Source organism: Thunnus maccoyii, chromosome 15, assembly GCF_910596095.1.
Source record: "Thunnus maccoyii chromosome 15, fThuMac1.1, whole genome shotgun sequence".
Classification (NCBI taxonomy): domain Eukaryota; kingdom Metazoa; phylum Chordata; class Actinopteri; order Scombriformes; family Scombridae; genus Thunnus; species Thunnus maccoyii.
In genome coordinates this window covers 23760204-23786629 of record NC_056547.1, presented here as the reverse complement: position 1 = coordinate 23786629, position 26426 = coordinate 23760204, and the positions used below count along the sequence as shown (strand labels likewise).

Below are 26426 nucleotides of genomic sequence, written 5' to 3'. Positions count from 1 at the left end.
TACACAAAACTAAAAGCACTTTATTTGTAAAATAAAAGCAACCAGCCTTGATTTTGTATATCTGCAATGAAGATTCTTATTGAGAATTAGTACTTGAAAAAAAAATACCATTCCAGTAATAAGATACAAAAAATGTGTCAGTCCAGCGTAAACCATCTGAGATCAATATTTAAACCAGCAGAGAAATGAACAGGGGGTTTAGGAAAGTGAAGATATGTGTGTTATCTCTTTTTTTTGAAAGATTTGGTGATTTAGAAATGCAAAGGTGTTGTCCTCTAATATGTTGTTCTTAGAAAAGCGAGACCTTCCTTTTATTTGGAGATGGACAAAACATTTTTTGGAAAACAGCACTGACATCAAAATTGAGCAGAAATAGCTATTACATTACTCATCATACTACCAGAAAAACATAGTTGGACAAAAACTATGTCGGTCTTTATTAATCATCCCTAGAAAAACTGTTTTGTAAGGTTTTTTTGGTTTGTACACCATGGCAGTGAGATAGCTGCTTGAAGTAAGGAATGATTTCTCTGGATTAAGAGGCTGGTTTAGCTTTTTCCTGCAGTATTTGGTGTTACAATTTTGGTATAAACATCACAGGCTCAGTCTGAATGGCAGCATGGTGTATATCCTGATTCTTTTTTTTTTTAAACCTGAAATTGAAGTTTTCAGTATGTAAATAATGAGCAGCAGGAATGGGCGATGTGCTAGTGTTTGTTTGCCTGAGATCAACAACAGTGCTAAACAAAAAGTTGACAAAAAAAACCCTTTCATCAACTAATTAGATAAATATCTTAATACTTAATATATAAGAAAATAATCTTAAAATAAATAATATATTTGCAGATCATTTAATAAAACAAGTTTCTTTAAATCATGATACAGAGTAAAAACAAAGAAAGGCCAAAAAAAAAAGATGGAGTGATGGTGTAGAGATTTTGACTCCATCTCCATCATCTGTGCTGCCATGATTCATCTTTACACTTCCTACAGTAACTACTCTGTTATTCTCCTCCCATCCAAGCACTCTTTTGCCTTTTTCCCTCCCTGCACTTAAAAGGCACAAAGGTGGTAGGCAAACTGCAGCATGTGAAGATGCTGTTATGACAGAGAGAGAAGAGAAATAGAGTAGTGGGATATCTCAAGTCCATAATTCAGTCGTCTTTGTCATGGTTCTGGCCATTGCAGCTCTTAGGTCGGCCGACGCAGAATTTGCGCGGGTGGTTTTTAAAATCAAGGTAATCCAGGACAAAGTGTGGGTGCTGCTCTATAAAATCATGAAGTTCATCTGGAAAAAGAAGCAAGAGATAGAAGCAGGTGTTAAATGTTATTACTGCTGTCTGAAATGTTAGGCATTTGCACTATTATATTATGTATTATTGTATCTTTTTCTATTTTATCATAAAAAGGGGACTGGAATAGAGCACTTTTTTAAATTTAAGGTGCAATGTGAAGTATTTTAACATCAATAAGTCATTAACTTGTTCATGCAATCATGCATCACTATAATTACTTTGATGTTTCGAGACCATTAAAGAGAAGATTCACAGCTACATGTCTACATACATATTATGTGCAGATAGGAAATCTGCTGGATTGGGATTGGTTTTATGATAATAAGGGAAAAAATGCTATGCAGGACAATAAAGCTTTGAAAGTTTCTAGAAAAGGCAGATGGTAGATGAAACCCTGGATAAAAAAAAAAAAAAAAAATTACTTCAAACAGACGGTATTTATCCTCTTCAGTGAAGCCATGGAGCTACATGCTGTCAATCATCTCCACCATGATCTCATTTGTACCATGGTATCACAATTAATTTGACATTTTTGCACTGATGTTTAAAAGTGCTGTAGCATTTATAATGAAAATTGTCACAAACGAAAAGTGAGTCTTACCATATGTGATCTTGTCCGTGTCAGGTCCTTCAAGATCTAAAAACAGCATAGAAAGTTCCACCTCTTCCACTCCCAGCATTATTTCCAAGATGGCAGCGAGCTCCTGTTCCAGGACTTCCCCGTTCGCTTCGCTCTCATACATCTGCACACCAAAACATATTCTTAGTGCAATGTGTTAAAACCTACTTCAACCCAAATTTGATGGTAAATGTGCTTTCTCTACCTTGAAGGCCAGTTTGAGGGTCTCCATTGACTTTGATGGTCGGAAAACAGTCGACAGCGCTATAACGAAGTGCCTGATGTCTATCTGCCCATCTCCATGCTGGGGAAAAAATATCTCAGTGAGGAGATGTAGCAAGGAAATTAATCGGATCCTGTTATGAAAAAAAACCCTAATTTCTAGCTTGAAATCATGTAGTGGATAAAGCATTTCATTATATCTTTAAACTAGAAATACTGCCTCGCAATTGTACGCCTCCATCAACCAGTCAAATTGCAGTTTATATCCATGTCTGTCCAGACTCATACAATATTTGACTTTGAAGGAATTTAATAAAAAGTCTAATTTTTGATTCCAGTGAATAATTTCCATTGAGAAACATGCTCTCTTCACTTAGAGACTGTTTTTACAGAGGAGTACAGAGGACTGAGAGCTTCATCACATGTGCAACGATAATGACCTGAAGCTCAATATCAGCAAAACCAATGCGGTTATGGTGGACTACCAGAGGAGGAAGAGGAGGCCCCGTGTCCTGGTTGTCATCCAGGGAGAGGAAGTGAAGAGGGTGGACTCTTACAAGTACCTTCGGGTCCAAATCAACAGTGACCATGATGTGATTTGGGTTGCTGTTCTATGAACAAAGTGACTTAGCTCATCTAACACCTGGCTTCAATCCGCTCATCACCTTTCAAGTATTTCAGCCCTGGCTCTTCACTCATTCATCACAAGATCATTTTCTCAGCAACAGTAGTAAGCAAACCTCCCTAGTCAAGTATATTTGGAATTTATTCATTTTGTTGTTTTCTAGCTTGTTATTCATTGTTTTTCCCCTTGCCTCAGTTTGTTGTTCTTGTTCTGCTGTATGTCTATTAACGTGTAAGTTCATTAAGAGAAACAAAAAACAGTCAAATTCCTTGTATATGTTCACATGCTTGGCCAATAAAGCTGATTCTGATAAAACACAAAGTTGTCACCATGACAGTAGACAATGCTTCAGATATGGATGTTGCTGCAAAGAATTTACAAATTCTAAAACATGGATGTTTTACACATCTCCTACCCAACAGCACAGAAGATCTATACAATCACCACAGTTTCAAGGTGGACAGTACTCAAGATTAGTGTCACCAATTCAGTATCCGGTCACAATGGTCAGAATCTCCCCTTCCATCCCTGTGTTACAGCATATAGCATATAACAATAATGGCCAAAAAGTGTTTTTGCAGAACATTATGATATCACAGTGAAGTTGACCTTTGATCTTTTGGATATAAAATGTCATCACTTCATCATTTTATCCTATTAGACATTAGTGTGAAATTTTGTCATAATAGTGTATCAGTTCTTGAATTATGGCCTAAAACATGTTTTGTGAGGACCTTTGACCATCAAATTCTAATCAGTTCATCCTTGAGTCCAAATGGAAGCTTGTGCCAAATGTAATGAAATTCCCTCCAGACGTTCCTGAGCATTCATGAGAATGGGACGGACGTGAGGTCACAGTGACCTTGACCTTTGACCATCAAAATCTAATCAGTTCATCCTTGAGTCTAAGTATGAACAAGCTCTGATAAAGAACATAGGAGATAGCGGTCAGTTGATAAGTGATTTTGAAACTTTGTTTTTGAGTTTTAAATTGAATTTAGGCTGTTGCCAGGCTTTGTTGGGGCAGGCACTTCCTAGTTTGATTCTCTGAGTTTTGATAGGTGGGTTAGACAACGTGGGTTGCGCCTTCTATCTGCTGTATTGTTGTGATAATCAAAAAGGGGCAGGTTCAGCTGCGGTACTTCCTGGTACTGAACACACAAGCTGCGCTGTAGCATCAGCAGAAGTGTCAGCCCTTATTGTGTTAAGACTGAACTGGGTAAAGACCTTCGAGTCTATCTGTGCGAGTCCTCATAGCCTGCCTCACTCAACATGTGCTACAAGGACATCTCTGTCTTCCAAGGTCATCGGAAAAAATCACATCTGTCGCAGACTATGCAACCCTAAGAACCTTTACTTTTGGCCTATGGAATTGCCAATCGCCTGTAAATAAAACAGAATTTATCCAAGCACGGTATCTCAGGATCCGCCCTTCACTGATAGGGAGATCTGTGTGTCTCTGTAACATCATAAAGTTAAATACAGAACACTTTTATTAGCTAAGCTCAGCTGTCAGTGACACTTTGGTCCCTCTTTGAAAAGGACTTCAATTTGCTTTGAGATGCATTTTCACCCACAGTAATTGAGTTGTTTAAAGGTTCTATAATTGTTTGTAACATAATCATAATGTAACGTAAAAAATGAGACCTTCTCCAACTTTCTCAGTTGCCTGTAACAGCCTGTGGACTGATTTCTATGTGAAGGCCCTGGGCCTGAATCATACACGCGAGTGCGAGCTCCAGGATGTTGACTATAGCTTATTTCACGGCCACAGGTGTCATTAATGAGAAGGAATTTCTGATTCCTACATACAGAACCTTTAATGAAATGGCACGTCTGAGTAACGATCACAAATTAGCTAACACCTAAAATTTAAATATAATATCAACTGACTGATGTTAGTTTTGTCCAGTGAAGTCATTCTCAACCTCACCAACCTCACTACTGCTGCTGCTTTCGGCTGCAGCTAGTCGACAGTTCGTAACAGTTTGAAGCTTAGGGTTGCCAGGTAATCGAGTATCCCCCATCCGTCTCACTCCTTATCATTATAACCCACTTTTTGCAGAAAACACACAAACCTGGCAACTCTGCACAGGTCTTACCATTAACATTATGTGGAGTTAAAATGGCAAGATGGTTCTAGATCAGTAAAAATATTGGTAGGGACAATTCAGCAACACTTTGACATTGGTAAAGACATGTCCAAATCTAAACCCATGCTGGTCCATACCCATATCTACGCCCATGCTGGCAGGTCTCCTCGCATGCACACTCAAACCTCTGCAGACGATCCAGAACGCAGTGGCACATCTGGTCTTCAACCAGCCAAAAACAGCACGACACCCCGCTGTTCATATCCCTCCAATGGATATCAGTTTCTGCCAGGATCAAATTCAAACCCTTGACACTCACTTACAAAACAGCGATTAAAACAGCTCCTGCCTACCTGAACTCCCTCATTCAGGTCTATGCTCCCTCCTGCTCACAACGCCCTGCCAGTAAAAGGTGCCTGGTACCACCACCACAACCAGGCCTTAAGTCGCTAGCCAGACCCTTCTTTTCTGCAGATCCCCGGCAGTAGAATGAGTTACCAAACTCCTTCCTGTCCACAGAGTCCCTCTTGATCTTTATGAAAAAGCCAAAGACCCAGCCCCTTTCCCTTACACCTCCGCACCTGGACGGACGGATGGACGGACGGACGGACGGACGGACGGACAACCCAAAAACATAAAGCCTCTGGCCATGACTGTCGCCAGTGTGGAGCCATAAAAACACCAAAAAGATTCTCTGGCTTGTAACTCAAAGTCACAGACATTCAGTCAGCTACAGATTCTCCACAAGAGGGTGCTGATCAGTCATCGTCAACTGGTAGTACACAATAACTCTACTAAACTGCTGCAGGAAGTAACTGGTACTATCAGCCTAAAAATTTGAGCTATTCTAAATATCCCCCCCTCCCCAACTCACAGTTGTTAATAATCACCTCTTACTGCCTACTTGCTGATATTGAAGGCTAACTTTTCCATTGTGACTCTCCTAGCAACTGGTAGTACACAATCTCTACTAAACTGCTGCAGGAAGTAACTGGTACTATCAGCCTAAAAATTTGAGCTATTCTAAATACCCCCCCCTCCCCAACTCACAGTTGTTAATAATCACCTCTTACTGCCTACTTGCTGATATTGAAGGCTAACTTTTCCATTGTGACTCTCCTAGCAACTGGTAGTACACAATAACTCTACTAAACTGCTGCAGGAAGTAACTGGTACTATCAGCCTAAAAAATTGAGCTATTCTAAATATCCCCCCTCTCCCCAACTCACAGTTGTTAATAATCACCTCTTACTGCCTACTTGCTGATATTGAAGGCTAACTTTTCCATTGTGACTCTCCTAGATTTAGGATTTGCCTTTGAGATTGTTAAACATCATATTTTGCTGTAGATAGGTTCAAAGTAACTTTTCTTTTTCTACAGTTGATCTAAACTTTGGATTTACAATAGAGGTTAATTTTAGGGCCTCTATTATTAATATAGAGGATAATATTGATTTTACTGCTAATTTGTAAGGTACAGTGTATTTTAGCCCTCAGCTACATAAAGTATCAACCTGAGTTGTGGTTTATTGTTATTATTTTTAAGTCTCTCCTTTAAAGTATAACATATGCAGCCGCCGACAGCATCAACAGTGTTTTTCTAATTACTCACAATTCCAGAAGGGGGAGACAAAAGTCCTGCGTTGCAACTTTAATCTAATCTTATTTCTTTATGTTTACCTGTATTAATTTAAATAAAGCTCATAGAAATAACTCTGTTTTTTTACCTGGTCAAAGAGGCTATGGACTTGTGTGAGTGTGTCTGTAACTGGCAGGTTGAAGAACTGGGCAAAGTCTTCTAAACTCAGCCTGTCTCCCTGCAGCTTTCTGGCTCTTCTGGCCTGCTCTTCTAGCACCTTGTCTGTGGTCCCTGCTCTCAGCCTGTTAACACACAGTGGAACAGAGAAAAACACAGAGAAATCACATAATGTAACAATGCATTAGTTAGCACGTACTATTAAAAAACAAATATATGACATATACTGAAACAAGGTTTGTCACCTTCTTTTTGGTTGGCCTGCAAAAATCCTGCACCCCTTTGGCTTAAAGTAGATTTGTTTCAGTTTTGCCCACTATTGCACTTATATCACTTTATCACTTTACTTTAAAAGGGTACTAATATATGCAGATTTATTAGATTTTTTTCCTTCCATCATGGTATTCTCTTCTCTACTAATCATCACAACTCCAAAGATTCTGCAACTGACTCTTGTGATTACTTTAAAAGCCCTTTTCAAACAAAACAAATTAATTAATGATTGTAATTCTGATCCCAGCTGCTTTTGTGTGGACTGTACTCCACACTTCACTTATAATACTGATATTGAAAAGATGAGTGTTTTTGTGGGAAGCTAAATCCAGAACAAATATCTAGTTTCACTTTGACATAATAAAACTGGTGCATACAATATATTTAATTCACAAGATTCTAACTCTGATTCAAGCTTGTTTTATTGATAGTAAACCATAAAGTATGAATAAAATTATAAATACTTTGACACAGTGGCTTATTTCTGGGAATACTGCTAAATAAAAGCTCAATCTTTCTGCCTAAAAAGTCACAATTAAAAGGCAGTACATCAATGCTGAAAAGATCTAACGAAGGAGAGTCTCTGTGACTTCTTAAGATGATGAAATGAGTCGTATGATTCAGTCGGTATTATATGATCTCTCTCATCTCTATAAAGATTCCCTCATGCTCAGTGTATGATCACAAGAATATTGTCACTGTGCATATTATCCATCAAGTGCTGATACTGATCATTTTTATCAAGATAACTTCTTCCATATTAGAACTAATTAGCAAAGCAGTTTGAATTTATGCTCAAATGAGAAAGACACATGCTGACAGATGATTTTATAAAAAACAGTGCTACCTCTTTCTCACTCATATATTCTCTAATTATCCAAATAGTCTCAAGAGAGAAGCTTATAGATATGACAGTTTCTCTATTTTAATTCATCCCCTGGAAATAAATCCTGATTTCACAGAACTAATATCTGCGGCAGTTAAAAAAAAAATTTAGTCTTGGCAGAACATATAACTACAAACATTCCTTCATCCGAATTTAATTGATTGAATCATATTAGTGTTGGAAAGGACAGAGGTCCATGTGTTTCCGCCCTGCCGCCATTAGGTGTCAGTGTTGCTTCACCATCAAAGCCCTATTGTCTTGAATCACACCCACTCTCTACCCGTCCAACCAGTCCATCCAGTCTCCCTCCACTCACCCTAAGCGACACACCAGCTGGTTGAACTCAAGCAGGGTGCTGTAATCATGGATGCGCAGTGGGCCCTGTGATAGGCTGATGTCGCGGTCATCAAAGGATAGGTCTGTGAGCGGCAGCTCCAGTGCCCTGTCAGGACGGAGGGACATGTTTATCAGGACTTTAATATACAGGATTGTCTGTGTGATATGTTAACACAAAACAAGCAACGACAGGCTGACAGATCAGATGCTGATCAATGACATTTATACCAACACACACTTACTTGGCCATGAGTTTCCTGACATTATTGGCAAACAGAGCAGGGTTTTCCTTCTCCTCGTTTGATGGAGTGTAAATAGGCAAGTACTAAGGAGAGAAAGACGGTCACAAAACTGTGCACTTAAGGTACTGTGACTAAAAAAGTAAATCAAGCTTTACATACTGGCCTACAAAATACTCACCTCTATCTCCATAGGATTATGAGGTTGGCACAGAGTGAGCCACAGGATCTTGAACCTGGTAGACAGAAGAATTTGCTTTGTCCATACATGAAAATACAAGATTAGAAAGAGTGAAATAATATGATGGATGAAGACAAGACTGAACAGATGGTACTGGAGATAATGGAGGTTCCCCTGCAGCATCTCGCTATGTTTCTTTTTTAAAAGAAACAGGTCACTGGTGTTTTAACTACATAGTTAGCAAAGGGAAGTAGAAGCTATGTGTGGTGGTTTGTGAGTGTGTTAAGTGTGTTACACTCACGCTCCTGGACCTTGCCATGTCCATGTAACAGTATCCTGTGGAGAGGAAGAGGAGAAAAGGAAATGGCTCATGACAAAGACACACACACACATACAAACATTTCATAAAGTCAATTTCCTACAACTTCATTCACTCCCTGGAACTGCTGTTTGTTATGTTTCTCTTTGTGTGTGTCTATTTGTACTGAGGATGGCCGAAGAACCACTTACTTAATACAGATTACTCGTAGCTACTGATTGAATCCTGAAATCTGTGATTCTGATATTGCAATACTTTTTTAGTCAGCAACTCAAATTACATTTCAGTTGTTGATGCAATTCTACATTACACAAGAAACTAGGCATTGTTTATACCGTGTGAAAGAGTGCTGTGTTATTGGAATCAATGTGCCACTGGATGTTTATAATAGCATATAAGATTAAACTTTTTAGGCCAGTCTGCACTTAAAACAACATTACAGCGATCAGATTATAACATGAAACTTAAAACAAAGTGTAAAAGTCTCTGCAACTTGATTAAAGAGGCACTTCACTAATTTTACACTTGAAGTTCAGTTTATTCATCATGACTAGTGCTACCTATCCTGTGAAAACTGTTGCATAATGTGACTCTGGAAGAGCTTTTCAAAGTTTGGGCTTCAGACGTCATATTTTTCACAGAAAGCCTGTGTTACAAACCAGAGGTGTGGGTTTCAAAGTAGTAAGCATTTAGGAGGCATGGGGAGTTTAATGGAACACATTATCAAGTTGCACTGTGGGAAAGGTAGGATCTGGTGGTTTTAGAGCTTGACTCATACTTGGGGCTAAAAGTCAGCATATCCCAGCCTCTGCTCCATCAGTTTTGACCTTTGTTTTCTCCATTGTGTCTCTTATGAGTCCCCAAACATAGGAAAGTGCAATGACAACAACAAACATTTCTTTGGGCGTAGAAATAAAGACTTGGACGGGAATACACAACTAAAGACAAGTTACCCTGTTAGAGCGGTTTATTCATGTTTTCTTTACCTCACTTAACTGCCTGGTACTGCCATGTTGTCACTAAAGTGAGCACAGTGACTAAAGTCAGCAATAAGGGAAACAGTGACAAAAGCTTTCTAGGGAAACAGACAAGAAGCGCTAGTTAATAAGAGGTGCATAATTCATGACAGAGTGAAGAGAGGTGCTGAGAGAGAGACATGACACCTGTGTGTGTGTGTGTGTGTGTGTGTGTGTGTGTGTGTGTGTGTGTGTGTGTGTGAGAGCGTGAGAGCGAGATAGAGAGGGAGAAAGAGGAGGATGAAATATCATCCTACTTGTACATGAAGTCATTCTCCACAAGAGGAACACATACTAACGGGAAAGAAACCAAGAAACCATTACATCACAGGTGTGTGTAAGTAGGTGTAGGTGGAGTCAGGCTAACCTTGAACTATGTCGAAGTTACACGTATGTGTGGAGACATGAAAAGGATGAAAAGGAAAGGTATAACTGGATGCAAGGTGATTACCAGTTTGTTTGGGTAGCGTAGCACCACTGGCTGCACTGGGAGTCCTGGGATGAAAGCACCTAAGAAAGAAGAGAGAGAGGACAATCGAGAATCAAGAATATTACTTCTGATAACCATTTATGTATGTCAATAAAGTAAATGAAACTGTGAAATCACCAGTATTTGATTTTTATTGAATTACTACATGCATATATGAACAAAAATACCAACATGACTACATTGCTTTGGTGCTTTGTTTTTTTTGTTTTACAGATTTTATCTCATTTAAACACAGCAAAGACACAGAACAATACACTGGGTTGAGTCATGTGTACTAGTTTAGATGAGTGACAAGCTCCCAACCTCAGAATAACCTTCAGCCCTGGCAGACAGCATCTCTATTGAGACTCTATAATGTCCTTCTGATGACAGGCAAGCTGACAGAAGCTCCATACAGTATTTATTACTAGACAAAACCCTGTTCAAGCTACGCTTTTAGCTTTGAATAAGAGAAGTACGCTAGTTACTAGAATTCAATATTGAAAGGCCCTACTTAGGAGGCAATTTCGTGTCCAAAACCAATATTTTTTGGATTGTGCTAATATTTTAAAGGATAGTAAATGTGTAAATTGAAAGAGTAACTGGTCACTGTAATAATTCATGTAAAGATGTAAAAATCCCTTCCTAGCATCAGCCAAAGCTAATATGAGGCTTCACCAGTCTGAGTTAGTTCAATTAAATGGGTATCTTACAAAGATACAGGGTTTTTGTGAAGGAAATTACCTCTACTGCGTTACTATATATAAAATCATATATGTGAACATGTCAGCTGTATGTATTCTGTATATCTCTATGTTTCTCATATGAGATATGAACACGTACAGGCTTTGAAAACTAGATACAATGTATTCAGTGGATTAGTAGTGTCTCCTAGAAATGAAATATGAGTTATACAATTGCTAACCACACTACAAACTGTCCATTTCTTTAAATTTGGCTGGACTACAAAAAAGCTGCTGAAAAACATGTTCAAACTAGCTTACATACGTGTACATATGTAAGTTGATAGCAGGTCCTTAAGGCAGGGTGAGACCAGTTTCACTACAACTTAAACATGACACCTACGAAGGTGGTGGACTAAAATACTTCCACGCCAGAGAACAACCTTGTGTAGAATCTGATCAAAATACTGTGAATGAAAGTAGAACTAATATTTTAACCAGAGTAGCTGTAATAATCAAGAAAGTCTCAAATCAAATATAGATGGCACAACTGGCTGACATCTGATTTTTTAATAAAACAATATTGGCCTATTATATAGGTCTAGCTGCACATGAGACTATAAAAGAACATAAAGGAGCATGAGAATGATCACTGCTACAACCTCTCAATAATAATGTGACAGACAGGAAGAGAAGGGTGAAGATGAATGTGATGAATCGATTAAAAAGGCCTTTTGAAAATAAGAAAAAGGACTGGAGGTATCTGCAGAGCACGTTCACAGCACAGGTGGCACATGCACATCTAAACACACAAACACGCATCCATACACACAGTTGCTTTGTTGTGCTGGGAGCCAATGAAGAGACATAACAAGAGGAGACACATCCAGAGAGGACTGGACACACAGCAGACAGATCAAGCTGGACAAACACAACAGACACACACACACACACAAAACAGGACAAAGTGTGACCAATAGGGCTTAGTGAGAATGACAGAATTACAGACTGGAAGAAAGGGGATTAGACAGAGCAGGCAGGGGACAATGGCTGACAGCATAACTTGGTTAATGCAGGACACACACACACACACACACACACACACACACACACACACACACACACACACACACACACACACACACACACACACACACACAGGAGGTGACTGGACCACAAAAAGCAGAAAAACAAGCCCAAGCCAGAGAGATGGGAGCAACAGTTTTGTATCCTGTTGAGATGTCCTTAAGCAACACACTGAACCAATAAACCTGCTGGACCGACAGAAAATTAATTTGCTCAGACATCCACACCTGGACACACCCACGGAGCTATGCAGCCAACTCCATGCATAAATAATTATGTACGAGTACAGACCCACTACATGCAATACTCAACAAAGTGATCACACTACAGCCTCTAAATTAACACACCCAGGGCTGGAATTCACCTAAAACAACGACTAAATACTGTTCTGAGCGGTGGCTTGCACAGTTATTGTATCAGCTACTCTGGCGGACAGTAACCCTCATTTGGACTAGCAGATCATTTCTACCAATAAGTGTAACCACTGGACAAAAACTGTTGGTTTCCTAATTTAAATATACTTAAAAGTAACACTATGAGTTTCTGAAATTAAGTATTGAAGGACTGGATTATATTGCACATGTACAACTGAAAACAACATGAAAACAACTCTCTTGGGGATGTGTGTTGGTTGAACAAGACTAAAAGTATGACCATGCTAGTGGCTCTGTGAGGCTATTCTTAGGAATAGCTGCTTACAACATGTAAAAGATGCTCACAGTGACAATGCTTAGATACTGATGTTTAGCAGGTATATTTACCATGTTTACTATCTTAGTTTAGCATGTTAGCATGCTAACATTTGACCTGCTAACGGTGCTAGAGGAAATGTCAGGGGATCACCAAAGTCAGTGGGATTTATCCTGTGGGGAATCCCATGGCAATCCATCCAATTGTTCTTGATATATTTCAGTCGGGACCAAAGTGGCTAACGCAGCCATTCGTAGAGTCATGCTGCTAGCGTGGCTAAAAACAAATGTCAGGGCGAACTGTAATATTTGGGTCCATAGAAATAAGCACAGAAAAACAAACCTATGGAAAAAGAAAAGAGGCACCACAAATATCATCATATGTCCCCTATAGCTCTGCTAAAAGAATGAGATTGTTTTAAGGGAAAATGCTAGTTGAGAAGTGTTGGAGTCATTAAAATGTGTTTTTGTACCATTTTATGACATGATAAGTGATCAAGAGCCTATATATTTTAAGCAGTTTGGTTTGAAAGTAAAGTCAAATAAAATCTTGCTGTATACAAGTACTAACTGTATGTTTTGTTCAATAAGACACACTCACTCACTCACACACACACACACACACACACACACACACACACACACAGACGAGGCTACCTTCCATCTGGTTTCACGATCAGCCTAAAGCAAGACAGAGACCGAACACATACCAGCCTTAAATAAGATGAGACCGGACCTGTTGGTACACGTCCCCTCTGGGAATATCATGATCTGGAATAAACAAATACACAATAAGGTATATACCACACAAACAAATGCATCTGGCTTTTACCCATTGTTTTAAAATAGGCCTTGATGCGTGTGAACTGAGTGTGACTCATTGTGTTTATATTATCACCTTTCAATTCCCATGTGGTGCCAGCTGAGGTTAGATCACTGTGTGTGCGTGTGTGTCTACCTATGTGCCTCTATTTTCATGTATGTTACCTGGGGCCACTCCCCTCCAGACCGGGCTCTCCTCTTGATTTCCTCAACAGTTTTCCTTCTGGAGTCCTGGTCCGAGCGAAATACAAACACTGGCCTGATGTAGCTGATCAAAGCTGAGAGGACAATGATGAAGAGGCAGATTTTGGATGAATGCCAGAATATGAGAGAAAACAAAAACTTAGTAAGTAAATCTTCAGAGCTTTTCAGCTTGAAGAAATAAAGTGGTGGCATTTGTTAAGTATACACTGGATTTACAGAAGATTAAATGTGAGAATCATGTTAGGATAATTAAATAATTGTAGGTATATCGCCAGATCAAAAGAGTCAGGATGCAACCACTTCTCAAATTTGGCAGTAAGCCGTAGAGACCTGATGTTATGTTCCAATACTTCCAAAAGCTGATGTTTCCTGTTGCAGGCAGACACTGTTCACCATAGTTTACAGTAAATAAGGTCATATTATGACAAGGAGAGTAATAGATTCTGAAGAGAAAATTAAGAAAAATATTCCCAAGAAAACAGTAAACAGTTAAACTATAGTGTGTGTGTGTGTGCTGCAAATTGTATTTTTAAAATCAGATTTTTTTTGTATGTCAATTTTTGTATTACACATTTTATAAATCAAATTTAGCTTCAGTGGTATTTGCCTTAGCGTAGCAGTGCACGTCTCTCTGCAGAGCTCTACGCTCCTGATTGTGTGATAGTTATGGATTGTTTTATAATCTAATCTGTGGTTATGTTTTTCCAAATGTCTGCATGCCAAACCTATCTGCTGAACAAGTCATTTTCAGTTGTCTTAATTCATAATTCACAGACTAAACACATAGGACTCCTTCTCTATGATGCAGATGATACAGCAGTGATAGTCCTATAGTAGCAGCACCACCATGTTTAACTGTTTAGCAGTGGTAGATTAAAATATCACTGAAATATGAGTGCATCTGTAATTACTGGTCAAGAACACAAAACAGTGGTTTTGGTGAGAAAAATGTAATTATAGTCACATTTGACACTCTTGTCCAACAGTCTTTAAATAATACACAATGTTGTTAGTTATGTCTTAACTAAGATTAAATTTGGAAAATTAAATATGAAGCTACTGTTATGTATATAAAAACCCACGATAGAACTGATTTAATCAACTAATTATTGAGAGAATGCTGTTAAGAGCACCTTACATCTACTGTAGGTGCAGTAGAGGTGATACTCACTTCCCCAGACAGGAATGCTCCTGCTCTCCAGTTTGGTGACTATGGAGCACATGGTCATGGTGACTGGGATGGCATCAAAATATGAGGAGTGTGGTGCCACGGTGAGGATGGGAACTTCAGATGGTGCTGCCCGTTCCCCTTTCACCTTGATCCAATGGAAACCTCCGCAAAACCACATGGCTCGCATGATCACCCGGAGACTCAGGTCTAAGAACCTGATGAAGGACATGCAGATAGTTAATACCGAGTTTCAAGCAATGCTCTCCTTCAACCTCCAGTCTTACACCCACCACAAATGTTTATTCTTCTACACTCTCTCTTTGTTTGCATTTATCTGTGTATTTAAAAGGTAGGGTTTTGTATATGTAAGGCTTTATGACTTCATTAGTGCCAATGGTGAAGTTCGATTTGTGTTTAATATAAAATATTCCCATCATCCCAATCACATGTTGCTTTAATGTGATCATTGTCACTTCAAATAGGTTCACATCAGTTGCTACCGATGCTACATACATAGAAGATATAACCCCTGTGGTTGATTCCATATGTCTTAGTAGCACACAATCGATGTAATACTTTCTTACACACATAAATATTCAACACAGACATACACACCTCCTCCACCATGACTGTGGCTCAATGACGAACTCAGAACGTCCCAGCGAGGCAGTGAAAGCGAAGGGCCATGCCAGCAGCATGAGGAAGGACACCAGTAGCAGGCGCACTGGGAACACTGTAACTGACATCAGTCCTATCTGGAGAGAGAGAGAGAGACAAACTGTATGTGAGCAACATAAAGGGAGAGCTAGAGATATGGACAGTCGTAATTTTACCATTCCACTGTCTTTCCACCATCATTTAACATGGTTCTTTGTCTTTAACATACCCAACATTCCTTTATGGCAGGGAGATACAGTATGCATTCACGCCCTACGGTGTCAGGAAGAGGGGACCACATTCCTTTTGTGCATTCAGGAAGGAAAAAAACAACCACCTTCCAGTCAAAGACACACTAACAGTCATGGTCTACTCACACTTGCTTGGTGTGGAAACCCTGGAGCTTTTAGGGATGTCCTATATATACAGGTTTATATCATACAACTAATCTATTGTTAGACAACACTGGGGAAATATAGGTTAGATTGTATTTGGATCTAAAAAATCATTAAACAAATTGTTAACGAAATTCAGTATTAACCTCAGTATGATTTTTTGAGAAAAAAAGTTTGTCACCCAGTTGTTGCAACTTATTTTGGATTATGCAGATAATAGTTCCCACTTTAACTTAATAAGTGTTATTTAGTCTGTGTACATTTTCTGTAATGTGCATCATATCCATATGAATGAGGGTCTTAATTTACTGTCTTTAAGTGCAAGGTGAAACATTCATTTGTTCACTTTCATTTTTACATGCACTCATTTTAATTACACAGCTTATTCGAAGAAGTTTTTACAGATCAATTAGATATCTTCTTTTTATTTCATTTAACTTGTCCAATACAAGCACAGGGGAAAAATGCATAGACATCTCTGCTATGCCTTCTTCAGTGTGCAGTGTGTGAGCATTGATTGATTTGGGAGTGGGAAGCCCTTTTTGTGCTTTGGACTATAATTATGATAAAATACCACAGCAATGATGATGATTTTGTTATTGTTTCTATTTACTATTTGTCATGTTTATTGTAGACACCATCAAATAATAAAATGTAATGACTTGTCAGGACCCTCTTGAAAACAAAATGCTGCATCTCAAGAAGCTTATCCTGTAAATTAATTTGAGGGGATTTCCTTAACATTTGCTTTTATTTCTGACTGTTTTGTATGATCAGAAAAGAGCTTTTGCTTTTTGCATAACACCAGTGAGATAATAGTTGGGTAGGAAATAAGATAAGGCAACTCTGTAAACAGAGTGTGAGGCTAAATCCAACCTCTGGTTATGCAGTACAAGTCTTTTCACTGAAATAAAGTTTATTAAAAGAGTGCCACAGCAGAGATGAGAAGTCAGCTGACTGACCTGTCATGCCTTTTCTCTTACTGTGTAATGAGGGAGATGTGGTGTGTATGTGTGCTAACAGGGTCACAGAGTCACGGCCTCCAGTGTTAATTCAGACTGAGTGACATTTTAAGCCCCTTCCTCTCCCTTGTCCGACCTCTGTTCGATCTCTTCATCCCACACTTTCATCTCGCTCCCTCGTTCCTGTCTCATCAACGTCCCCGCCCACCTTACAGTAATCTGCAATCTCATCCCAGAGGAATATCTCTCCTCAACTATCCATCCGTCCATCAATCTCATGTCTATTTGCTCAGCTGCACCTTCATTTATCATAGCGCTCCCCGCCCCCGCTCCTCCCTATAGCATCTTTCCTTTCTTCCCTGTGCGTGTCTCTCTCTCTCTCTCTCTCTCTCTCTCTCTCTCTCTCTCTCTCTCTCTCTCTCTCTCTGGAGGAGCCCAGGTGCACACTGCAGGGCTATATTAATAAATAAACAGAAATGGGGGTGATTTATAATGCTCTAACGCCTCTTCCTGCCTCCCCACCCCCATGACTGATGCACAGTGCACTCATCATCAGAGCTTAACGAATCCATCAGGGAGGATCCACTGACATTTTCTCAGGAGGTGGCATGAGAATGAGTTGGGGCAGGGTAGAGGGGAGCGATGTCTAGTGTTTTATGAGTACACTACTCCATCCACTGCTAACAGCTTGAAATCTGCTGTAAAAATACACCTCTGCAGCGCTGAGCTCACTTGTCAAAGAAATGAGATTTTCATAAGTAGCACAAACCCCAAATCTATTATAAAAGTGACTTCCTTTTTTTATTCTCTGAGCACAGTAATCTGTTACTGTACTCCTTATATTTTTATAAGTATAGCAGTGAAACCTCTCTCAAAAGCCTCCTCTAATGTGCAAGACTGGGCAAAACACAATGTGTTTAAGGGGGACTCAGCTGATTTTACACATGAAGATGAGTTTACTTGTCATTAGGAGAGCTACTCAGCAGTTTTAAATCTGAGGATCTGAGGGGAGCTTTCCAACGTCTGAGAAACTCTGATGATGTTATCAGAGTTCTTTCAAATTGGGCTTGAGACTTCTTAACAGATAGCTTGTGTTACAGTGTGGAGTTTAAAAAATGTCAAGTAAAAAGAAGACAGGTATGGTCTAAAAGATGCTATTGAATTGCTTTATGGGAACTGTAGGCTCAAACAGCAATCAGATAAAATGACAATACACAAACACATGGTTATATTTTATACTTTGTATTTATTTATGTCATTGGTCAGAAGATGATGCCTAATTATAAGGAAAGTTTACCAGATATTGGAGATAATTACACTTTAAATATGATTCATAGAAGTTAAGAGTAATTACTTATGTACTTGCAATATTATACATAAGTGAAACTATAACATGTACAAAGGCAGAAAGCAAATGTGAAGTAGCAGCAAATGTCTTTGAGGGGAAAAAAAAAACCTGAGGGAAAAATTCAGTGACTTGTTAGGCCGTTCTGTTGGACCTAAAATATTCAGAAGACTCTGGGAAGCCATGATGGAGCCATTGTCTCCTAAAACACACACATCTGTTTGTACATATGGCAGCATTAAAGCTGTCAGGGTCCATTAAGGCATGAAGTCACTCAGCCTGTCTTATAGCTCGACACTTCCGCTTTCTAAACACACACACACGTGCCGTATATGTCAGTCAGCTGCACTCTAATGCAAACACAGGCATGCAAGTGCACAACATGCAATGACAAACATCTGACACATTCCATCACCTATATATGTACATACGGTCACACGGCGGGTCGAGTTTATCGTCAAGCAGCAGGGACAGATGCGGGGGACGGGGGAAAGGAGAGCCACCTCAGTAAAAGCATGCTACATTAGGTTCATCTCTATTTACATTCAGTCTGATCATTACTTAAATCTGAAAAGCGTAGTCTTCTGTGGCTCTAAATAGAGCTCTCTAAAGTTTGCGAAAATAACCCTGATGATGTCATCAGAGTTATCAGAGCAAATATTGATTTCATTTAGGTTTCTGCTGTTTACTCAACTTTGTAAGAAGTTAATTGATAAATGAAAACAATTTATAGCAATATTTTTGTGAGCATTCTCACTTTACTTTTGCACAGTACTGTATAACAGAAACCCTGCATTGTGACATCCAGTTTGAAAGATGTGGGCATTTACTGGGCGGTACTTTTGATGCTATTAGTTGCATTATGGGAATCGTAGGAGCCAGTGTTCCGGTGTTTTTGGAATTTGACCCGTACAGGGACTTAAAGTTAAGATATCTTGACTTCAGCTGCATCAATTTTGATGATTGTTTTTAAAAAGCTCTCTCTCACAAGTCCCCCAACTTCACAGCCTGCAATACTGATTGACTAAGGAGAGGATGGGGATTATGCCACTTGCCATGGGGACCAGTATAATAGTATTTTTATCTTTCATATCCAGGCTGAAAAAAGCCACTATAAACTGTGTGTAGCCTATCTACACCAACATACTATTACCTAATTTTCCATAGCCTTGCCACATAACACCCAACTCCCCTGTGCAATGAGGCCAAGCACACCTTTAACTGCTCTTCTTCCCTGTAGTGAGGGCTAATCGCTCTGAGCTAATTGTTTTCAATGAGCGGAGGGAAGTGTGCTTTAATTTCCACCTGAGGACCCAGGAAGCACTCAACCTCTCCTTCTGTTTGTCATGTTGTTGATGTACAGATCTAGGCTGTGTGTCAGGCAGGGAGTAACAAGGCCAGTAAATGGGAATTAGGTCCGCATTGTCAAAGGCTTTAAAATCTGTCACACACACACACACACACACACAAATACACTATATAAGTCACATCAGGTATTAGTAATTATTTGTCTTTGCCGTGAAAATTTACGAAAAATTCTAAAAATCGAGCTGTCACAAACACAACAACTGTGCACAAGCAGATTAAGTTTTGATACTCAAATAGCCAAAAATTTCCATATCCAATATATATAGATATAAATATCCAATACGCCATTTCTCCAGAATTATTTCAGGTATTTATTGAGATCTGAGAAGTGTCCCAATTCAGTCTCTGGACATTGCAGTTCTATCAAATGTCACAGGTATTTTGTCTGTGAGCTGGAGCGTTGGCAGCCATGTCTGTATGATGTTCACTGTTCAGAAATGTGTGACTCAGCTGGATTGAGCACTACTGTCTGTTTCACTTGCTGACCTAGTTGGTCTGCTGCTGATCACATTTGCTGGAAGTTAGAGAAAAAAAGATTTTCCAGGAAGAACAAGTGCCAGGGGGAGGAATGTGCTTATGCATCACGCAGCGCTTGTCCTCTCTATATATCAGACACACGCGGCATGCAGCCATATAGCTTTAAAGCCTACGGCATCTAGGAAGTCATGTTTTTGCTCTGCCAGAGCTCGTGTTTGTTTACGTGTGACCCTGTGAGTTCACACACACGTGTCTGAAGTGGAAAAACACACCTCACTGCCATATTAGAAGCAGGCAGTGGGAGGTGTGAACTAGACACAGAGACACACATGGTGCAGCTTACATTTACCGGACGAACGCATAACTGTTTACAACTACTGCAAACTCCAATGGCAAATTGACAAAAACATTCACTAATAAGACATTCCCCCAACAACAGCACTGGGAAAAATGTAGTTACAGCATTCACTGAGCCCAACTGAAGTTGTTAGTTAAGCATAGTTTGCTGCTGTGAAAGCAAGCAAAACCAAAAAGGAAAACAGCCTGAGTTTACCGCTTGCCTCAGTGGTGCATTATTGTTGGGAACTGACTGCACCAACATAAGGGCCAATTTCCTGAGCCTTGTGCTTTGTATATTTTGCTCTGAATGAGAGCAGGCACCTCCGGGCCCTGGGGATATGGGAAAAAGGCTGAACAGATCGACCTGATGGGGTAGAGTAGAGGGAGTGTACTTCCTCTTCTTGTCTGATTGTACGGCTGCAAAAAAAATGAAAAGAGTTTCTAGAGAAAAATACATCTTTGTTACTTGTTTCCAGTCTACTCCACTCTCAGAAACTAGTCTAGGAGTCTGCAGTCATACATGCAGCTCTGTGAGGCAGTTTTAAGCTAAATATGCTTATGTAAAAATAAGCAAGTATTATGTACCATTTTTACCACCTTAGTTTGGCACATTAACATGCTAACATTTGCTAATTAGCACTAAAGACAAAGTACAGCTGAGGCTGATGGGACGTGCTAGATGAAGTAACCACCAAAGTTATTACAATTGATCATAAATGTTAACTTCATGGTGGCACTAGAAAAAAACCAAAGGCTCACCAAAGTCACTTTGAAACATTTTCTTGGAAACATGAATATCTGTACAAAATTTTGTGCCAACCCATCAAGTACATACTGAGATATCTCATAGGAAAAGTACAAATTTGACCTGCTGGTGGTGCTAGGTGAAAAGTTAGTGGATCACCAAAGTCACTAGGATTCATCCTCAGGGCACCATCACCATGGATATCTGCACCAGATATCATGGCAGTCCATCTAGTAGTTGTTGAGATATAGTATTTCAGACCAACCAACTGACCAACCAACTGTTCAACCATCTAAATGACATTTCCATCCATAGAGCCGTGCACCAGTAAGGGGATGATTTCCATTTTGTTTTAGTATGACAATAGGAGAAATGACTTTCAGTTGGTCAGTCGAACTACATTAGCAGTGTGTCTCCAGGTCTCATGCTGTCAGCAGACCCCACCAATCACCAAGCATGAAAGTCCATTGATCCATTGGTTGATTGATGAGGACGCATTTCAGCCTGACTGCCGTCCATCAATTTCAATGGCTGACTTAGGCTGTAGCCACAGCTGTCCATCTGTTGCAGAACCATTAAGAGTATCTCTACTACCACTTCCATGTTCATGTTTGGCCAAGCGCACACAGTTTCCTCTAATAAGTAGCCTATGTACTTCATTAAGCGTCTTTTTTAAATGTGCTACCACAGTATTTAAGTATCAGTCATCCCACCTAGTAGGCCCTAACTTCTGACCTAAGCCATTAGTCACTTTTGCGACCCCATCCTGTGAACTGATCCAGTCTAATTTGGTCTATCGGAGTATACAAGAGACTCAGTTAGCCGTCCACTTGTTTACCACAGAGTGAACACCCAGGTGTATACACTGCGAGCTTGTGTGTATGTTCAGTATGCATGCTTACATTCACTTGTATGAGCCAAAACAAATGGCTAGAAACAGAGAAGTGTTGACTGATAGAGGGAGAATGCGGGAGGAAGTGAAATGCACGTTACCCTCGTCAGCATATCAGCGTGACAGGTGAACAGTTTAACGATGTAGAAAAACATGCATGTTGTTTGGAGTGCAATTAAGTGCAATCTACTTCCCACAGTCAGCAGGTGCATCACCGAAAATCTAATGCAAATGTTTGACATGCAAATTTGGTCAATCATCATTCAACTCATGCTTGGTAAATCCTTCCAGGAAAATGTGGGGTAGTGGCTGGCCCCACAGTGATACCATTAGTTTCACATAACACTCATAATGGAGCCTATGAGGTGGAGGCATGGCAAGTTACATGAACTGAATGACCAAAAATATGAAAGAAATAAACGATACATGTGATTGATACTATTTGTTATCCTTCCTACCAATATTAGCTCAGTCTAAGGCTGCACAGGTGTCTTTACACATTCACAAACCAACTGGCGGCTAAACAATTATCATGGTCAGATTGATAACAATGAGCCTTATAGTGCAACTGCTTCCTCACTTTTTGACACGTATGAAGCAGGGAATACAGACCCTCTGCCAAGCTAAGGCTGGGGAAAATCTTAAAGAAATAAACACACAGCATGGATTGGGGGGCTATTAAAGGTCTAAGATTTATGAAATGACTGCATGTATTTAAACTTTGCTGAACAAATGGTTTTTCTCTTTAAGTTGTGTTTGACATGAAGATATTGAATTAATGCTGTAATTAAATGGACTGCTCATTTGTTGTGGTAACTACAACCAGGAAAACAGTGAGGAAACCCTATAAACCTAAACTTCAGGTGTAGTTATACAACAAACAAAAAGGGTCCCTTCAAATAGCTTTTCACAGCCAAAGAAGATATATAACATATGGCTGCGTTTATATATTGCTGTATGTCATACCTGTCAACATTGGGCTTTGAAAATAAGGGAGATTTTCCAGGATACCACCTGACCATAATTCTTACGTTATGAGAAGGGTATCCTCGCTCGGCTCCAGAGATCTAATCACCAGGTGCCTTTACTTTGCCTGCCCTGCTGTAATTGACCGGACGGTTAATGTGTTCTTTGTGGTTTCTTTGGCACGCTTATGTTTAACAGCATACTGGTTAACATCATTTTTCCCACCATGACCAACACTTAAGTCTACCTACACACCTTGCAAAAATGCATGGTTGTTTCCTAACATGTCTTTTGTCAGGAATGGGAAAAATATTCCCCCAGGTATTTAAATATTTGCACAGCAATTTTTTTTTTTTGCTGGCGTCTCACCTGTTTGGTTAAGGTACAGTTACTGAAGTCAACAACATTTTAACGGCTTAAGAATGTTAATGTTAAATCGAGTTGTTGTGCAGCGTTAGTGCCTGTATTAAAAGATCCGTAAATCCTTTTATAGCAGGTTTCAATCTTGTGCTTTGACTTTTGTTGGTGGGGACGCCCTTTAGTTTATATTTGGATTTGCGTTTTTGACATTTTGCAAACAGATTGTGGCTTCAAAAATATTCGCCAGCACAGTAATTCATCTAGATACAGGTTTAAGTTTCTTACCAGTTTTCCTACTTTGAATTTATTCATGTCTCTCCATCACCTGACACCTGGGATGCTTCTGTGTTTATGTTTCCTCCTTAATCCATTTCTTTCGATCTTGAATTAGTTGTCTTCTTTACTTTCTCCTTGTTTTTCTTTCAACACCATTACATCCTGCAATTTTTCCTCACTTCTGTCTCTCTCTCTTGATTCCTTCACTCATTTTGAAATTTAAAAAGTCTTCTTTTTAAAAAGTCTGAGTGAGCATGAAGCTGAACTTTAACTTGTATGGTGTTAATAACAGTAATTGTGGACAAACAACACAGTGGGAATGCATCAGCAGTCAAGCTAACTAGCAGCAGCACTTGATACAGTGGGCGGTTAAGCAACACTGATTAGATGTCAATTAAAAAAATAATAAAAATCTGTTCCACTGAAGAGCTTTTCTGACTACTTACTTCGTTGTATTTTGTCTAACAGATTATGATTTGATGCCGCACATGTCAGTTAATGTCATATAAGATCCTCTGAACTCTGATTCATCCGTCTGTCTCATGAAAGCGGCTCCAGTCTACCTGCTAGTTTCAGCACGAAGGGCTCGTTTGTTTTAAACATCCGCGTAGCACGAATGGCCGGTCGCTCCGTGTTAACAGTATCCTCCGTCTCTCATACGAGCGTTACAATGTTCAAACGGACAACAAAACGAGCGCTCTACAACAGAATGTGCGGTAGGAAGGCAGTCTGAGCTAACAGCTGTAAAGTGATGGACAGTCTGCGTAAACGCTATTTCTGAATTTCAGAAGTGGGTGAACGGCGTTTACGTGCGTTTAGTCTGCACTACAGCCCTGCGTATGACTGTAAAAAGAAAAAAGGGAAATACGGGAGATTTACAGGGGAAATTATTAAACACGAGCACGATGGGAGAGGGTGAAAAAATGGAGGAAACTCGGGAAAATGAGAGTTGACAGGTCTGCTGTATGTATTCAACAGTACACAATTAATTTATCATTTGTTATCTTAATGGTCTTACCTTTATTTTTTCTGTCATGGTGAATTTCAGCTCGTGGGCGAAGGGGTTTCTACCCACTCTGGAGGGGCGACTGTGTGACGACTTCATTGCCGACAACCTGACACCCGAAAACATCAGAAAAGTCGTGTCCAAAATGTTCCGAAACGTTCGTTGAGTTCGTTATTTTGCACTGTGGCGACAGTGGGTCCTCGGCTCCCGGTCTACCCTCCTCTGACAAGAGGAGAGACTGCTGTGTGATGCTGGGCGGGGAGGATAGTCCATTTACTACCAGCTGGCTACATCCAGAGCCGTGTAGAAGAAGAGTTGCGACAGCGGGTCACATGACTCATGTAGCTCGGAAATGTTGTAAATGTGGGATTCAGACCCATCAGGATTTACCAACAAAAAACGACTTTTAAAGCCTTGTACAGCCTTGTGAAGTAATTTTGTGTATTGTATACAGTGATTAATATCATTGATTCATGTTTGGAATATTAAATATATTAATGATGATGGAAACAGATTTGAGTGCAACATTACCATAGGCTACTCCATCTTCTGTGATAGTTGCATCACATCTTATTGTTATCTTTCTGACTTTTAAGATACCAATACTAATATTGATCTCGACCACCATCCCTCTCACTGTCTCTATTACCTCCACAAGGCCCAGCCTCTTGAATCCCATCCTCATCACCAATGATGTCAATCTCTTCTTCCTCTTCGTGGTCATCTGGGAGGACTGGCAGATGGTGGATGATCCTGTTCTCCTCAGGAGGCCTCTCAGCATCAGGGCACTCAGTGCCATTGTTGAAAGGCCAAAAAGACCCACCTTGGGGGAAAAAAATATTTTAAAAAGTCGCATTCTGTACTTTCATTAAACAGACTTAAACAGGAGGCTTTTAAGGCTTAATTAAATAATATTTGGCTATTTAAATACAGTTAATTAATATTGTATGGCACCATATGCATCACAAGCACCCTGAAGAAAAGCCACCCATACAAACAGTGCTACAACCACCTTTAAAAGTAATATCAAATATTGTGTATTATCCAACATATGACAGGATGAGAGGGAGTTGATGCTGCAATCAAGCCAGACATATCTTGACTCAGTTAACAAATCAATAGTCCAGTTTGTGTTCTAAGCAATTATTATTGGCTGACCAATGCTAAATAAAGGGTTACACCAATCAACTTATAAGCACAGTAGTGAGGGACTGCGTCAACCACTGGAGACAACTGTTAGTGTGGTTCAAAAAGCAGCTATGTCAGTCTATAGCTGTGGTAGGCAAATAGTGGCCCTTGGGCCAAATCTGGCCCTGCAGCAAAAAGATTTGGCCCCTGAAGAAAGTTGTACGTTTTACTTTCACAGTTTACATCAAAACTTTTCAAAGCTTTCTCACAAATCAACTATTTGTAGTAGCAAATCTGCTATTACATCTGTAGTCTGGTAATGCAACACAAAGGAAACATTTTTAAACATTTCAATCATTTTTGCCAAATTTGTATTAATATAAGTTGCTCTAATTCTGTTCCTCACTTATTAATGGGATAAATAAATAAAATAAAAAACAAAGTATTTCATTAGTACCCCATATATAAAATATTTACATTTTACAGGCTGTAATCAAAGAGGGTCTATAAGACATATTCTATCACA

At 39.5% G+C, this 26426-nt stretch overlaps 1 protein-coding gene across 1 annotated transcript; it reads right to left on the bottom strand.

Annotated features, from left to right (window-relative positions):
* Positions 1 to 279: 279 nt before the first annotated feature.
* Positions 280 to 25028, bottom strand: lpcat1 (lysophosphatidylcholine acyltransferase 1). Its single transcript, XM_042436435.1, has 14 exons — positions 24785 to 25028; positions 15600 to 15739; positions 14985 to 15199; positions 13775 to 13887; positions 13498 to 13558; positions 10312 to 10370; positions 8827 to 8861; positions 8526 to 8580; positions 8348 to 8430; positions 8086 to 8211; positions 6582 to 6735; positions 2120 to 2218; positions 1897 to 2038; positions 280 to 1288 (listed from the first exon to the last, which is right to left on the bottom strand). The coding sequence occupies exons 1-14, from the start codon at positions 24896 to 24898 to the stop codon at positions 1155 to 1157; spliced, it is 1530 nt and encodes a 509-aa protein (XP_042292369.1). The 5' UTR covers positions 24899 to 25028; the 3' UTR covers positions 280 to 1154.
* Between the last annotated feature and the right edge of the window lie 1398 nt (positions 25029 to 26426).